The following is an 18,158-nucleotide window of genomic DNA, read 5'->3' as shown; positions in this document are numbered from 1 at the left end:
TGAGGAACAGTAGAATTTAATGTTCAATCTCCACACTTTCTTTCAATCTGCATCATAAATTTTAAATTCATCGCATATTGCGGGACTGCAACTAATGTTTTAGAAGGTAGTTAAGAATTCAATAAAATTTGATACAATATACATTAATACTACTGGGGGAAATAATCCAGTGGCTGACTAAGCTTTTTTTTTTTAAAGCTAAACTTGTGAAAATGATTAGAGTAAATATTTCTGACACCATGTACACAAGTGCACAACGACTGATGACGTACATGTAGTATGCATAATCAAGGTCAGGCTAATATACGTAAAGACTAGCAAGTAACATATTGACATTATCCCCCCCCCCCCCTTATTTCTCAAAATGTCTCATGATAAAATATTAGATCATTTCAATAAAACATTCATTGTTATATTAATTATTTGACTATGACTTGTATTGCACAACAATCTTTTACCGGAAAATTATCAGAACAAAATTCAAGTGACTCTTGAGATGACCCCCTTTCAAAACCGGCTCGCATCTTATTATGGGTTAGGGTGTAAGTGAAAGACATAATTAAGTAGTAGAATTGGATCAGGCCGGTGAATCCCCCTCATTAGAGTTAATTCTATCCTGTGAATCGGTCTCGAAGATGTAGCCCCTCTTCCTTTGTATACAATTACAAATTCACATTCCATAGTAAAAATTTCGAAAGACTATTGGTCTGTTTTTGTCACGTGGTTCGTCTTTTTCCCACGGTGGCTTTCGGCTTTCCAATTCATAAAGAGGAGGAGAGTTATAAAAAATATACTCACTAATACAGATATTGTTGTTTCGGTTCCTAATGATTGGATCCTGTCCGCCCCATTCACCAGCACGCATAATTTTCACACCACAACTAAATACTTTGATTTCACGTATTCTTGGTGTCCCGAAAATCCGCACGCATTCTGTAGAAACGCTTGTACAATAGTACACCCCAAACCGTCCAGTACACAATTTACACTGAATACTGTTGCCGTCAATCGAATTTATCAATATGACACCGATCATAATGATCAGTGGGACGCCACGATCCATTGCTCTGGCCATCTTCACATTTATGCCGCAAAAGTTGCACGGATTTTTAATCATGTGACGGAGATTTCGCGGGTGTTTCCATCAACAACCCGACCTCTACACTTTTCATCAATTCATACCACATTTTTTTCGACATCCCATTAATCTTTTTTTTTTCTGTCTCATTTACTAAATGAGTTATTAGATTTATCTTATAATTCATTAACTTATTTTATATTATATATTACAATGGGATTGGGCACAACTTATAAAAACTTAATTCACCCCCCCCCCTACATGTTGAACAAAAAATACAATATTATTGCAAATATAGAAACTCGGATTATTTTAATTATTCTCTTCTTTGATTCAAATGTGACAGTCACTCGACTTTAAGTAATTGGTTTTACAAAGTAGTGTTTAAAACGACTCTTCCATGTTTATTATACGAGTACAATACAAGCTGGCATGGTTATCTTTTTTCAACTTCATCAGTAAATCGTCCTATTGAACTTGATTTTTTTCATAAACTGATTAATTTACAGCCATTCGTAAGAAAAAAGTAAAAAGATATGTTTCTTATATTTCTGCATGACAGGCGTTTTGCTGTGATTTTGCAGGTCTTATATTTACAAACGTTTAAAAATAATTTTAAAAATTGCCCCCTGGGTCCCAACCAGGGCTATTCAGACCCCTTGCCTAAAACTGGCGCCCACTCTAACTTCAAATTCCGGATCCGCCCCTGGTTTGAAAGACGGTTTCGAAATTAACAAATCATTAGGACATTTTTGTATGAGACAAGTGTGTGTCACAAATCTCTTACATTCAGTCCCATCATTTTTACGCATGTTGGTGGCCCTTTATCATATATAATAAATGTATTTTATAATTCATCAACTTATTTTGATTGTTTGTTTTCCCTACACAGTGCTGGCGCTGGCTGAGGATAGCCCTCATGTACATGTCAAGCTGATACAACATCGCCTATAATGACAGACAAGAGCCTCCAGTTTCCCAACCATATATAGAAATGAGCATGTTTCTGATCCTATCCCCATAAAATTGTTCTGGTTTTTTTTGTTGTTGTTATTTTTAAGCCCCCCCCCCCTCCCCCACCCTTCGCGTATATATTTTTTTCAATGGCATATGTATACTGTACATATCAAAGGGTAGTTACGAACTTAAATATCAGCTAAAATCTTATATTAAGATGAGCTGCAGTGTTATTAATTTTTTTTTTTAGGTTTATGGTATTGTTAGCCTCATTAACTGAAAACAAGTTGAAGCATATAAATATTTTATTTTTTTTTTATTAAACTACTTGTTAGTAATTCGTGTAGGAATTAAGGAATATATAATATACGGCGGAATTTTTTTTTTGTTAAATATAACTATATGTATAATACATATTTTTTTTTATTTTGTGTGAATAAATCGGTTCACCTGACCTCAGTAAATGAGTTATTGGAACAGTTGTATAAAAGCTGTATTTAATGAATGAGCACACGTTAAGTACATACATCCTGACCTATAAAGACCAGGAAATAGTTCAGGTCAGGTCATGATGTATTACCTTTGCGCAGGTGTAGAACAACCGGGCGGTATTTTCAAAAGTGATTCAAAAGACGTTCAGATGATGAATAAAGAATAATACGGAAACTTCTCAATCATTACTCAATCCATCAATTAGAGTGATGATACCCCAACACACACGCCCTATTTCGTACGAGCAAAACGTCCGTCCAAGAGAATATATAAATGGGGGGGTTGCAAACTGATTTTATCATTGACAGAATATCAGTGACAATTATGGCAGAAGAATTCCTTGATTTCCTGTAAGTAAAATATTCCTTTTGTTTTAAGAATTAGCTAAATTATTTTAAGGTGCAAAGTTAAGAAGCTTTTCTTTTAGGTTTATGACTGTTAAGTTTTCTAAGTTTTTCAATTTTTTTAAACATTATTTTTAATTCGAATTTTATATTTTCTTATAAAGATATGTTAGCTTTATTGTTGGTGAACACAGTTCTAGTTCGTCTTTTTTTTCTTTTATTCTGTTTAAAGTTGATAAATAAGATTATATAAAATACAATATCTATAATTTGTATTTATATAACACATGATTACCCTTAGTACGGGACTGTGTATTTCTCATCACAGAAGCAAAACCGCAGATTCCTTTAGTGATTTTGAGGAGTTATGGGTTAAAATGGGGGAGGAATTGGAACGGTCTGCGTTTCCATCTCGGTAAGTGTAATTTTGTGAAACGAAAATTAATCTGATTTAATCACTTTTTGAGTTTTTAATTTTTTTTCCAAATTTTTAAACCTAGTTCGATGACATCTTTTCTCAAAATTAATAACATGATAATAATAATAATAAAATAAAATTAAAAATATGAAAGAAAAAACCGTAAGTGCTGTATGTATTTTATTTTCACATTTTCTCTCACTCTTTTATTGAAGTTATATTCCACCCCCTCCCTCTCCAAACTACCATTCGACATTAAGTACAATTGGCAAAGAAAATGAGTCATTAAAAAGGTAAAGATTGGATTCTTGTGTAACGTAATGTACCAGAATGTGTTATATGTATATTTAATAACTTTTTAAAAAAAAAATCTTTAGTCATTACATTTTCATATTGTTTAATTTCTAAACTATTAGCTAACTGATTTTTATGAAGTTAAATTAAATCTTTTGAACTTCAGAAAAAGCAGGTTTAAATAATTTCGATAATTTAGTTTGAACATAATAAAAAGTTAGTAAGTGTCTTTCACCCTCTCTCTCGATCTCTTTAGACCCCTAAGTCCTACACCAGAGAGCCAGGGTAACTGCGGCACCTTTGCACCAGTTGCCAGCTACTCGCCGGCACTCGATTCAAACTGCAGTGCCTTTGCGCCAGTTACCAGTAACTCGGATAATGATAAGGGTCGATTTAGTCAGGTGGAAGACTCCATCCTGACTACTTTGAGGTGATGAATGTTTAAACATGGGTTCTTAAAACTCGCAAACCAATAATCACCAAATGTGGGATATAAATTAATTGAATGTGGAATCTGGCACTCTGTAACTAAGGTTGATTCTGTTTCATTAACAGGCGAACAAATCCGGACAAGATGTGTAAATTGGAGAAGAGGATGAAGGAACAGAGCAAGCAAGATGTCTTAGAACAAGTCGAAGTCTTAAAAACCCTCCTGGCCAGAGTGACCTTGGATTGCGAGCAAATTAAAATTATCTTAAACTTTATAGAAGATAAGTTGTCTAAAGTAGATAGCTGTACCTCGGCTAAAAGGGTCAAGTTTACAACGCTCTAGTTGTTTGATTTGTGGTACACCATTTAGTGAAAGCCTGTGTGTATCCGTGTGAAATGTACAGAATCCAACAATACCACCCTGAGCTCACGATGATTGTGAAGAGATCAAAATAATAACTGACTTAACTGTTTTAAAAATGTAAAGTTAGTGTAACAACTTTTTTAATTTGTTGTAGATCATTTTTATGTTCAGTTTGATTAGTGTATGTTTGTCTACTTGAAAATGTATTAATTTATATCTTCTCTCATGAGTGCTGCCAAGACATTGAGGGACATTGTGCTTTTAAAATTGACAAATGGTTAAATCCATTTTATATGTACTTGTAAAACTTTGTTAACACTATACCATGCAATACTTTGTAACAGAAAATGTTAATAAAAACTTATGATTTGTACCATCTCTGTTGTCTTTGGATCTCCTGATAACAAAAAGATTGAGAATCTTAAAACTTTGTTAAAGGATAATGACAGTTTACTTACTGTATAGAGTTGATGAATGGTTCTTCCTCTGATGCAAAAAAAAAGTGAAGTGAAGAAATGCTTCGAATTTTGCACTTTTTATACTGAATTTTGCCTTCATATTAAAGGAGTGGTCCTACGAAAAAACCGCGTTTTTAAACCATGCCTGGATACAATATTTTGTTAATTCTAAATTTAGCAATACTTTACACTGTTGCTGTGGTTACAGATGTATTTAGGATCTTAAAATAAGTTTTCATCTTGCCTTGTTTCTAGGTATAGTTAATTTCCTACACCACCCAAGACGGACTAAAAATCGTAAATTTAGTCTTAACTTTAGAATGTTGCTGGGTATCAGTCTGTACTTCTAAATTTAGTAATTCCTTAATGTTGTTACTGTGGTTGCAACCCTGTCCCCAAGGGCTCTGTATTTTTTCCTAAATTTATTATTCTTAGGTATGATATTGGACTGTTGCTATGCAAATCAACTGTCTGTCGCATTGTTGAATGTGGATACAAACCTCAGTGTGTTTCGATTATTCTAAATTTAGTAACATCCTTATGTTGTTGCTGTGGATACAGCTGTTTTTATAATCTTAAAATTAATAAACAGTGACCGTCCCAAAATGGTGGGAAATCCCAGAACGTTATTGACTGTAGACTCACCCCTGACTGTAGACTACCCCTGTAGACTACCCCCTTGACTGTAGAGTCCCCCTTGACTGTAGACTACCCATGACTGTAGGCTACCCCCTGACTGTAGACTCCCCCCTTGACCTTGTGACCTTTATGGGGAAAACCCATGACGTCATCCTGACTGTAGACTGACTGTTCTCTGTCCCCCTTACTACTGATGGAGACAACACGGTATCCCAACAACTCATTAAACATTTTTTCTGAAACTGGACAATAAGGATTAATTGAACAGGAGCAGAGGATGACTAGTACAGTACATTCTTTTGGCAGAATACAATATGTCAGAGAGAGAAGATGCACCTAGTCAGGTTGAAGACAATAACTTGCAACAACTCTTTACAACAGTTTCTGATGTTGTAGGAATGGTTAAAAATTATTGTAAAGATAAAAATATTGTGGACCAATTCGACATCTTGAAAATTTTTCAAAAACATATTGTCACAGGTAGAACACTAGATTTAGTGATTCCGAGACTATAGAGGGCATGACAAATTTAATAGTCGATAGACAGAACAATTTAAACACAGCAGTAGAAGAAATTCAATCTTTAGAAGATTTGTCACCATGTTTGGAAATCCATTTTTATGGAGAGGTATAAAAATATATGCTACCTTTGTTTAGGTGACTTCAAGCATTTACAATTATAGTTTCATAACCAGTGCAGATCTTTTACTCAAGCCCTAGACAGGGCTAGAGGGGCCAAGTTATCTAAAACGATAGGTCATCAATCTACTCAGTTTAAAAACACGAAAATATACTTTTGTTTGTAATTAAAGACATTTCTAGAAACAAAAATGAACTTTATCTTCAAAACGTCTGTATATTCAAAATATATATAAAGTGTTAAATGTCGGATTCTATTCTGTGACGAAGGAATGTGCAGCTTTTCGAGAACAGTTTATTTTCAAAAGTCTTGCACCCCCGCCTTCTTAAGAATAAAATGGTCCTTCCCATTATTAGACACATCGGTAAGACTTGCTGAGAAAGCAGATGCATATGCTATTTGCAAAAGAAAAGGGAGCAGGAAATGCCAAAGTGAAATACTTACTTTTATTTATGTGTTTTCTTCTGTTTATACCTTTTTTTTTTACTTAAGCAGAATCTGTTTCGCCCTATTATACATTGTGACGAATCACTTCCAAGTCTTCACTTGCCTCTCGTAAGATATTCAGCCAGTAAACATTTTATTTATACAAATACACATATATCACATGAAATAGCAATACAGTAACATGTATCCTAATTTCTGGACAAGGAAGGGGCAATGTAATCAATTGTCTTTCATACACTTTAAATTTTTTTAGCCTTTCCGCTGCCCTGTAATTAACATAAGGTGTATTTAAGCTTTAATTAAGAATCGTACTTTCTACATTCTTAATTTTTTTATATTCACCCTCGCAAACTGTTTTCGTTTTTAGTAGTCGTTACAGCTACGGTAATTGCCATTGACAGGACTGGAACAAACATCTGTGATATCAGGCCATTTGAAATATTTCATGTTCTCATCTGTACATTTATTTCAGCTAATACAAGATGTGTTTGTGAAACACTGATTCCCCCGTATGGCAACTTATAGCAAAGGTTAATCTTTCTCAAATGCAAATCAAATATGTTGACACTCAAAGTACGGTCTTGTCTCGAGGCATAAACCTGTAAAATATGAAAAGCCTAGCAGCAACCATTGAATAGATATGGAAAATATTAGAGTTTTTTTTCTTAAAAGTATGTCAAACATCAAGGTCAGGGTCAAAATTAATGGTGCCAAAGGAACCTTCTCCCAAGAAATACACAGGTGAAATATGAAAGCCGAAGCACAAATCGTTCAAAAGTTATGGCCAAGGTTCAAGTTTTCCAAAAGAAGGTCAAACTCCAAGGTGAAGGTCAAAGAGTTACAGCTATTGGTATCCAAAGAAAGGTCTTAACACAAGGATTACATATGTGAAGTATGAAAGCCCAAGCAACAACCGTTCAAAAGTTATGGCCAAGGTTAAAGTTTTCCAAAAGTAGGTCAAACTTCAAGGTCAAAGGGTCAAAGTTGTTGGATCCAAAGAAAGGTCTTGTCACAAGGATCACACTTGTGAAGTATGAAAGCCCTAGCACCAACCGTTCAAAAGTTATGGCCAAGGTTAAAGTTTAGTGAAATTTTGCAAAACTGGGTCAAACTCCAAGGTCAAGGTCAAAGGGTCATATATGGTGGTACCCAAGAAAGGGCTTGTCATAATGAACACTCATGTCAAATATGAAAGCCCTACCCTTGACAGCGCAATAGTTATGGGCTAGGCTAAAGTTGACAACAGACAGACAAACAGACAGAAAGGACAAAAACAATATACCCCCGTATAAAAATGAAGCATGCACTTGCGCCGAAGCTTTTTTTTGTTAAAGTCCTTTATAATCTTGTGTAGTAAAGAACAATGACGTCATAATGTGTACTGGCTATATCATGTCACGGGTACCAAGTATGTATTAGACAATATTTTAACAATATTTTGACTTGCAGGAAGACTGTAAACCCGACATGGGCATTATAAAATGATAACATGATTCCGGGGACAGTTTCATTCATTAATTTTAATTGGCTGATCCTCCTTAACCCAGAATCAACGTGTATAAAGGTTATATTATATAATATAGGGAAAGTTGAGGGTCAGATTTCTTTGGGGTCCTTTTTTCAACGTGTAGGGAGTCGTGGAATTACCGACCTGGAAGGGTACTTTATGGTCGAAAAATGACCCTACCTGTCGTAGACTATTGACCCGGGGTCATTTTTCTATGTGGAAATTTGATCTCCTAGCCAATATCCTACGGGGAGTCACTTTTCGACGTTAAACTCCTTATTGTTCAGTCCTTAACTCAGTCAGTGTTTTGTGTATATATATCAGGTGTGTCAATCTACATCACAGGTAAATTGTGGAAACGTGGTGCTTGTGTAAATCAAATCTTCCTGTGTAAAAGTAAAAATAACATTTCTTAGTCAAAAGTTGCAAAAAGCTAATACGGTCTTAGATAAATCAAAACTGACCTTAAAATATCCTAGTAATGAAACTAAACGAGCAAGCATATTTTTGCTACTTTCTTTGTAAAATTGGAATTTGAAATTATAGTCATGTTCGCGCGAATCTGTCTCAAGACTTTTTTTACTTAAAATATTATGATTCATCATAAAACAAAATCTTATGATGGTCTAAAGATCAATGTTAGAACAGATGTTACAATAAACTAGTTAAATTCCTTATTGAATAAACAGAACTGAAATGAATTAACAGAAGCGATTAAAAAAGGCAAACAAATCCTCAATTAAGTTTAGCTCTTCTATTTTTAAAATTCTTATGCATTTTTTTAACTATTTTGTTTATTGTTGAGATTAATGAGAAATGATGTTCATTTCTTTCAATTTACAGACCAAAACGTTTCTAGGAAATCAGTGCCCATTTTATTTGTACAGTTTTGCGACATGGCAAGAGAAAATTAAACATGGGCAAGATAAAGGTTACAAGAACACTGGTGGAGATTAACAATCAATCATTAGAAACAAACAGCGACGTGAACACCATAATCAAAGAAAAGCTGGAAAGTGTCCCCCCCCCCAAAAGTTTTCTGACTCAAGGAATTCGGAAGTGATCATGAAGTTCTCTATTGCATCATCTCACCATCGAGGTTACGAAGCATAATCTTCATTATTTTACGAAATGCAGAACGCAGGGCTTGTAAAGAGAGGGACTTGTGCACAAAGGTGACGCTATGCTATAATCTCAGACATTTATCGGTATTATGACAGAATTGACAAATATTTAGTGACAATACGCCAGGGATTTCTTTATAGATCAGAGTATTCACACTATCTGACTTGGAATACGGTTTATACAGAGAAACAAAGGGCCTAGGATAGACCCTATACCATTTCGACGCATGCGCAAACGGGTTAGTCCGTGCGCCACACTCGATACACAAACGCAAAAAGGATTAAAGGAATGCGAGTGCATCACAGTTTCACTAAACCAAATTAACATAAAATATATTGTGAAAAAGATGGAGCATAATATTGAATCTTCAGTGGCATGGATTGTGGACACTATTTGTGAGACGAAGGACAACTTTCCCCGCACAATAATATATTATAACTCAATCAGAGATGCTGGACAGATTTACAATTTTCTTGTAACTGAATTGACTGATGTATACAATATTGTAATGTAAATGATGTTACTAAGTTTGAATTTGGCGCCCTTAGTTGACAAGTTACGTTGACTTCCGCTCTGAGGGTATATAAACGCCATACCACTAGCGTCAACACATTCAGTGTTAGTTTGACCTCAGAAGAGGAAAGCTGTGTGCAGAGGTTTATATTTATAGGTAAGCCGACAGTTTCCCATAAGAGAACGTGGATCAAGTATCCTTACTCTCGCGGGGACAGCTCGACTAGTCCTCAGTGGACATAGTGTCTTTTAGTGTGTATAAATAAAAGTGCTGAGTAGCTGAGTACTCATCTGTTGAGAACTCATTTTAAGTCATATAATTTTGTAAATAGGTTTGTAAATCTTAGTTAATATTTTTGAAAGTGATTTTATTAGTGATTAGTTAGTTAAGTAATTAAGGGTAATCATTTTTTTTATTTTAACGAGAGGAACTCGTTTCGCCTTATTTTCTATATTTTGCAGGCGATTATTTTTGTACATACGTTCGCCGTATCTGTATATTTTGGCAGGCGATCTATTTGATATTTTAAGTTTGTATTATTTTTGAGTCTCGGTCTCAGTTTAGTAACTGAGGGATCCATCAGAAGAGAACACGTTACATATTTTTGGTGGCAGCGGTGGGATCCTCGAGACTAAGGTTTAATAAACATGGATAAAAGTATAGCAGAAATACAGAACGAAATCACTGCCCTTGAAGGACAAATTGAGCAGACAAGAATTGAGAACTCATTTATGAGAGAAACTAGCAAGATTGGACATTCGACTCCTAAGCCGACTGTGAGTAATCCAGTAGACGAGCATGATTCTGGACTAGCTTCAGGGCGTCCTTCCGAGTATGCAGACTTCTCGAGAAGAGAGAATTGTGATCGTGAAGAATACAGTGGTGCCAGACCTAAAGTTAGATTCTCAACAGCAGAAGTAGAGCTGAGAGAAGAAGGAAATTCAGAGTCTATAGTGAGAAACTCAAGTGTAAGGAGTAGAACAAGTAATGAAGATGAATTGCCAAACGTGGAAGAAAATGAGACCCCATATGAACTGAGAAGAGGTGTAGACGGCATAACAATGAGACGAAATCGTTTACGTGAGACGACGAGAACATCTGATAAAGCAGAAACGGAATTTAACTCAACAGAAAAAGCACCAATGAGTACATTTATTAAACCAGCTACGTTCGATGGAAGCGGATCATGGCTAGATTACAAATCTCATTTTGAGGCTTGCTCAGAATTAAACAAGTGGACAAACAAACAGAAAGGTCTTTACCTTGCAGTTTCGTTAAGAGGTCAAGCACAAGGTATACTGGGTAATTTGAGCGGCGATGCTACTCACGAGTACTTAGTCCTAGTTAAAGCACTAGAGGAAAGATTTCTTCCAGCAAACCAAATGGAATTGTACAGAGTACAATTGAGAGAAAAACGTCAAAAAGCCACAGAAACATTACCTGAACTTGGACAAGCAATCCGAAGACTCACAAACTTAGCTTATCCTTCAGCTGGTAATGACTTACAAGAAACGTTGGCAAAAGAGCAATTTATTGATGCCCTGGTTGACTCAGACATGAGAATACGAATAAAACAAAGTCGTCCAAAGACCTTGAATGAAGCAATCAGTCTTGCCGTTGAACTCGAAGCTTATGTTAAATCTGACCGGCGCAATCAAGAGACAAAGAATTTTGCTCGCCCAGTGTCTAGCAACGACTCAAAAGGATTGGATTTTGAGTCGAGAATGGCCTCGATAGAAAAGACAATGGAGTCTATGCTTCGTGAGCTTACTCAACTAAAGAGAAACAGATTTGTTGCTCATGAGAAGAGAAAGGATTATGAGAAGAATTCTACCATTCAGAAACCCAAATGTCCTATGTCTCAACGGACCTGTTATAGGTGTGGAAAACGTGGTCACATAAGTCTTTATTGTAAGAAACCAAAAACCAGTCAAGACAACAGAAGAAACAGAGGGACAGACTCAAAAGATGCAAGACCTAAGGACTCAGAAAAGGGTAACAGTAATTTCTCATCTTTGAGCACTGGAGAAGAAAAGTCTGTCCAGAATAAGGTTGGAATTAGTCGTCACAGGAACGAGGCAGGAATGTTCATTAAGGCAGTAGTGAACCAGCGTACAATCAGTCTACTGGTGGATACTGGAGCAACAATAAGCATCCTTGCGTCCTATGTTTATGAAGAGTTAAAATCGTCCCTTAATTTAACAGATCACGCAAATGACGTCTTGTGTGCAAGCGGATCAAAACTTAAAGTTGAAGGGAAAACAACTCTCTCAATTACCTTCGACAATTGTGATGTCTACACACAGCAAATGACAGTAGCTGATCTACAAGTGGATGGTGTTTTAGGTTTAGACTTCATGAAAACCCATTCCTGTGTTATTGACGTACATAATGGGAAACTGAGAATCGGTGAGAAATCCTACTCATTATTCTTGGAAGGAAAAATTGGTTGTTACCGGATAGCAGTTACAGAACATCTGAACTTACCCCCTCGAACTGAGACAGTCACAGTTGGTCATGTGTGTCTCACCAGCGATGAGTGTTTACCTGAAAAGACCCACATAATTGAGCCGTCCGGAAAGTTTAAAGGCGAAGATCAAATGTTGCTTGGACGAACACTTACTCATGGAACTAAAGAGGTACCCATTCGAGTACTCAATCTATCCGATGATGTAAAGCACATCTATCCTGGAACCATAGTTGGAACGATGACTCCAATAGACAAAGTAATGAGTGCTCAGACGACTGAGAGACAACAGGAGAAAATACCATCATTCTTAAAAGATTTGTATGACAGGACAGTCAATAATTTGACCAGTGAACAAGCGGTCCGGGTTAAGGAATTTCTACTCAAACATGCAAGCGTTTTTGCATCTTCAGAAAGAGATCTCGGACGAACCAATGTCGTAAAGCACAAGATCGATACTGGAAATGCAGCTCCTATAAAGCAGCCCTTGAGACGAGTACCTGTTCATTGGCAAGAAGAGGTCGATACACAGATTAACGACATGCTAGAGAGAGATGTGATTCAGCCAAGTGCGAGTCCCTGGTCTTCGGGAATAGTGTTAGCAAAGAAGAAAGATGGCACAATGAGGTTTTGTGTCGACTATCGACAACTCAATGCTGTGACAGTAAAGGATGCATATCCACTGCCACGCATTGATGAGTCATTAGACTACCTAGCTGATTCTCTTTGGTTCAGTACCCTAGATTTAAGTTCTGGGTACTGGCAAGTTGAGTTGGACCCGAAAGACAAACCAAAGACAGCTTTTTCAACAAAGAGAGGTCTTTATGAGTTCCAAGTTATGCCATTTGGTCTCAGTAACGCACCAGCAACGTTTGAGAGACTAATGGAAACAGTGCTGGCAGGTCTACAATGGCAGATATGTTTGATTTACTTAGACGACATAATTGTCATTGGTAAATCATTTGAAAACATGCTAGAAAATTTAAGCAAAATATTTGAGAAGTTGGAAGGAGCAGGTTTAAAACTCAAAGCCAAGAAATGTTCGTTATTTGCGAGAGAAGTAGAATACCTTGGACATGTCATCTCAAGAAAAGGTGTATCCACAGATCCATTGAAAGTTAAAGCAATTAAGGATTGGCCTGTGCCAACCACAGCAACTGAAGTTAGGTCATTCCTAGGACTTTGTGGTTACTATCGGAGATTCATTGAGAAGTATGCAGAGAAGGCAAAACCACTTACTCATCTGACTGAGAAACAGCATGGTTTTGTTTGGAATGAAGATTGCCAGGTAGCGTTTGAGAAACTGAAACAGTCCTTGATGAACGCACCCATCTTGGTTTATCCAGATTTCTCAAAGCCCTTCATACTTGATACTGACGCGAGTAACGATGCTATCGGGGCGGTTTTATCTCAGAAGAATGAGAATGGTGAGCACGTTATCGCTTATGCAAGTAGAACATTGTCTAAACCAGAAAGAAAATATTGTGTCACTCGCAAAGAGTTACTTGCAGTTGTTTACTTCGTAAAGTATTTTAGACATTATCTACTTGGAAGAAAGTTTACAATTAGGACCGATCACAGCTCACTGAAATGGCTGATGCGGTTTAAAAATCCAGAAGGCCAGTTAGCTCGATGGATCGATGTCTTATCAGCATATGACATGGACATTGAGCACAGACCTGGAAAGCTTCACCAAAATGCAGACGCAATGAGTCGCATACCATGTCACCAGTGTGGATATCTAGAAATTGAAGAAGATAAGGTGGTTGTGATGACAGCGACAGAAGCGGAGGACAAGAAACAGTAAATTGTCACTTAAGGGTATAGATAATACTCACATTTGTTTCTGAGATAACTAGTCATTTTATTATACATTTTTTCTCATTTGATTTACTCACTGGTATAGAGAGATTTCCTTTGAGTAGTATTGTATATTATTGTACATTGATATGTGATAAAAACTTTTAACATAATTGAGATATTTTGAGATAAATACCAAAATTTGTTTTTGAGTTAGAATTAGTATTAAGAGTTTCGTTAAGTAGCTTAATAGATATTATTAGAATTTAGAAATGCGGGACGCATTCCTCTTTGGAGGGGGTAGTGTAATGTAAATGATGTTACTAAGTTTGAATTTGGCGCCCTTAGTTGACAAGTTACGTTGACTTCCGCTCTGAGGGTATATAAACGCCATACCACTAGCGTCAACACATTCAGTGTTAGTTTGACCTCAGAAGAGGAAAGCTGTGTGCAGAGGTTTATATTTATAGGTAAGCCGACAGTTTCCCATAAGAGAACGTGGATCAAGTATCCTTACTCTCGCGGGGACAGCTCGACTAGTCCTCAGTGGACATAGTGTCTTTTAGTGTGTATAAATAAAAGTGCTGAGTAGCTGAGTACTCATCTGTTGAGAACTCATTTTAAGTCATATAATTTTGTAAATAGGTTTGTAAATCTTAGTTAATATTTTTGAAAGTGATTTTATTAGTGATTAGTTAGTTAAGTAATTAAGGGTAATCATTTTTTTTATTTTAACGAGAGGAACTCGTTTCGCCTTATTTTCTATATTTTGCAGGCGATTATTTTTGTACATACGTTCGCCGTATCTGTATATTTTGGCAGGCGATCTATTTGATATTTTAAGTTTGTATTATTTTTGAGTCTCGGTCTCAGTTTAGTAACTGAGGGATCCATCAGAAGAGAACACGTTACAATATTAATGAAATGATAGAAATGTTTCATTCAGAAACTTCAGAGGAAAAGAAAATGACAATTGAAAATTTAACTAAGGAGAGTGCACTGCGGGTTGTTGTTGCCACTAGTGCATTAGAAATGGGAGTAAATGTCTCATCTTGCCACAATGTTATATATCGGCCTACCAAACGTTTGACGGATTTCATGCAGGAAATAGGACGAGTTGGACGATTACGGACTACAATTGAGAAATGTTGACCAGGATGTAAAATTCTAACATCAACAGAGTGCAGAAGAATTCAATTACTTAAAACATTTTTATCAGACAAGGAATTAAAAACTGTGCAGAATACAATCAAATTTCATTCCTATATATAAATATTTTTAAATATTATAGGATTACTTTCTTTATGGAACAAATGAACATATCGAGTATTACACCTAACACTTTTTTCCAACATCAGAAGTATTATCTACATCCATCAATCTGTTCCGTATGGAAAATTACTTTAGGAGGATACCTGCAGAAGGGAAAGAATTGACATTAGGAGGGGATGGGAAAGCAGACACACAAAGACATTCAGCAAAATATGGAAGTTATGCTCTGTTGGATTTAGACCTTATGCTTATAATCAATGTGGAATTAATGCAAGTATGGGCATTATTTAGGACATAAAGCTGTTTAGTATAATTTCACGACAAATCTGAATAAAAGGATTTGCTGATATTATTATTTTTAATCTCAGAGTGAAAAGCATTTATATGGAGAAAGAAGAGTTCATCAGAAGTACAGAGTAGATCAAATCAAAAGTACTAAAAATGAAAGAAATAGGAACGGGCCATCAGGTTCAAATTGTGAAATATGTGAGGGAGGAGATGCCCCAGACAGTTCATCATTTTGATTGATTGATTGATGTTTTACGTCCCATTCGAGAATCTTTCACTCATATAGAGACGTCACCATATACCGGTGAAGGACTTCAAATTTTGACCTTTACTCGGCACTCAGGGCCATTGAGCAGTGAGGGATCTTTATCGTGCCAACGCCTGCCGTGAAAAGGGGCCTTTTTAAGGTCTTATCCGAAGGACCCACAACTTTCACTTCAAAGTGTCGAGCGCATGGCGAAGGAACAGTTGCTACCTATTTTTTATCTACTTAGGTCAGTCGCGGCCGAGATTTGAACTCAAGCTGCCAACCGAAATCTCAGCACACAAAAATACTACAAGCACATGAAGTACAACAAAAACAAGAAGGATTTCAAGAGGTCATATAATTGGAGTTACAAATCAAAGGGTAATTTCGGAAGGGAAAATGTGCACAATGTGGGTGTTACACCTGATGATGAGGAAGACCACACTGAGTATATCTTGTATCATATGGTGGAGACGGGAAAAAAAACACCATAATTTATGTCCTTAGACTTGAATGGAGTCAATCAGTCCATGGAGCTAGTGAAACTGTGATTAGTGAAGAAGCATACAAGATTCTGTGTAAATCTGACTCTCCGTTGAACTTCAAACCTTCCTATAGGAGAAGCGGAAAAGCAGATCAGATGACTTTATCATTTAGTGACAGGCAGTGGAAAACCAAATGATGTGATACTGAGTACATTCAATGAATTTGAAAAGACCCTTTGTCATTCACATTTAAGAGTAGAGATAAAGGGGGGAAGAGGAAGAAAGTTCCCGTTTTATTTACGACATCCGTAAAGGAATGCATTAACGTCCTCTCAGTACTAGAGAAAAAGCAAACGTAAACCAATCATTTCTATTCTTCAGAACTGGACATTGCACAGAGCCATATAGAGGGACTGATGTCATCGGAAGATTTACAAAGGAGGCTGGATTAGAAAATCCGAATACCACTAGCTCAGGAAACGAGTACATGTAGCAAGCAACACTAGCATAAATTTTAAACTTCTGTGAAACATCCCAAGATATTTTGGCTACATTAAAGAATCGAAGACAAAAGGGTTCATAGAGAATTTTATACAATCCTTGAAAATGCACCACAGAAATGGTAAAACACTGGTGTCTAACTCTTGGAGACTAGTTAGGGTAAATTTAAATATGTTCAAAGATGCATTTCTTCAAAATGACTGTAAATCGGACCTGGACATTATTAAACAAGAAGAACATGGCTGTCTGTGATCTGGATTTCAGTGCGAAACACTTAGTGGGAAAAGGTGTTCAAAACTTAAAAAAGTCAATTCGTGAACAGGTTTATATTTAAACACCAAAAACAATGGAAAAATAACGTGAAGCTGCCAAAACAGTGGATCGTGGCATGTTCCTGACATCGTCCAGTTCCGTGAACGTCCAGTTCCGTGAACGTTACAGGCGACTGTCAATGCTGCCATGTCACAAATGACACAATTAGTAATTGGACCTCGAAATCAGAGAGACAGGCGGACATCAAACAAAATGTGATCAGAAAAGCTAGGCGAGCTAAAATTATTTACTCTCAAAATACTAGTATGACCTTCATTTTGCACATTTTCAGATAAAATTAATCCAGTCTCTTTCTGATCGGAAGGTCGTGGGTTCGAACCCCGGCTGCAACTGACGAAAGTCGATAAAAAAGGTATGTTCCTTCGCCAAGCGCTCGGCACTTTGAAGTGAAAATTGCGGGTGAAACTTAAAAAACCGAGGTCCTGTGTCGCGAAAGGCGTTGGCAAGATAAAGATCCCTCACTCCTCGATGGCCTTGAGTGTCGAGTTAAGGCTTAAATTTGATTTGCTTAAGTTTACACAGGATGAACAACCACCTTTAATTCCTTAATGGTGGCTTAAAGGTGCTTGGACACAGATTTGAAGTTAATATTTTCTCAAATTTTCTTTATAATTTCATGACTTATATATTGCTGTACCATTTCATACCAAAATATAATAAAAATATTATTTCATCTCAAAGTTATTAAACCTTCGAATTTCTGGACGCGTTGGATTGACACATCCTTGCGCTTTCACATATTTTAATTTTATTCATAATACTTAAGAAAACTGGCAATTTGTTGAGTATTGCTGAAAAATATTAAAACTATAACCCAGAAAATTTAGAGTAGAAATGTTCGAAAGCAAAAACCACTCACAGTATTGCAAGTCCGTGCTCAGTGGTGTGTGCAGAGTTTAACAGTGGAACACACCCGGTGAATTGTTTGTTTGTATGTTGTTTAACGTCCCTCTCAAGAATTTTTCACTCATATGGAGACGCCACCACTCGCCGGTGGAGAGCTGCAAATTTTTTCCTATACTCGGCACTTACGGCCATTGAGCAGTGAGGGATCTTTTT

At 36.5% G+C, this 18,158-nt stretch overlaps 1 protein-coding gene across 1 annotated transcript; it reads left to right on the top strand.

The window, feature by feature from the left end:
• Positions 1-2,851: 2,851 nt before the first annotated feature.
• Positions 2,852-4,355, top strand: LOC133179652 (uncharacterized). Its single transcript, XM_061314355.1, has 5 exons — positions 2,852-2,877; positions 3,173-3,286; positions 3,505-3,582; positions 3,840-4,013; positions 4,139-4,355. The coding sequence occupies exons 1-5, from the start codon at positions 2,852-2,854 to the stop codon at positions 4,353-4,355; spliced, it is 609 nt and encodes a 202-aa protein (XP_061170339.1).
• Positions 4,356-18,158: the final 13,803 nt, after the last annotated feature.

Source organism: Saccostrea echinata, unplaced genomic scaffold, assembly GCF_033153115.1.
Source record: "Saccostrea echinata isolate AGI-Se365-2 ecotype Australia unplaced genomic scaffold, CSIRO_AGI_Sech_v1 ptg000005l, whole genome shotgun sequence".
NCBI lineage: Eukaryota > Metazoa > Mollusca > Bivalvia > Ostreida > Ostreidae > Saccostrea > Saccostrea echinata.
Note: the sequence above shows the minus strand (reverse complement) of the source record. Positions and strands in the feature narration are given on the sequence as shown.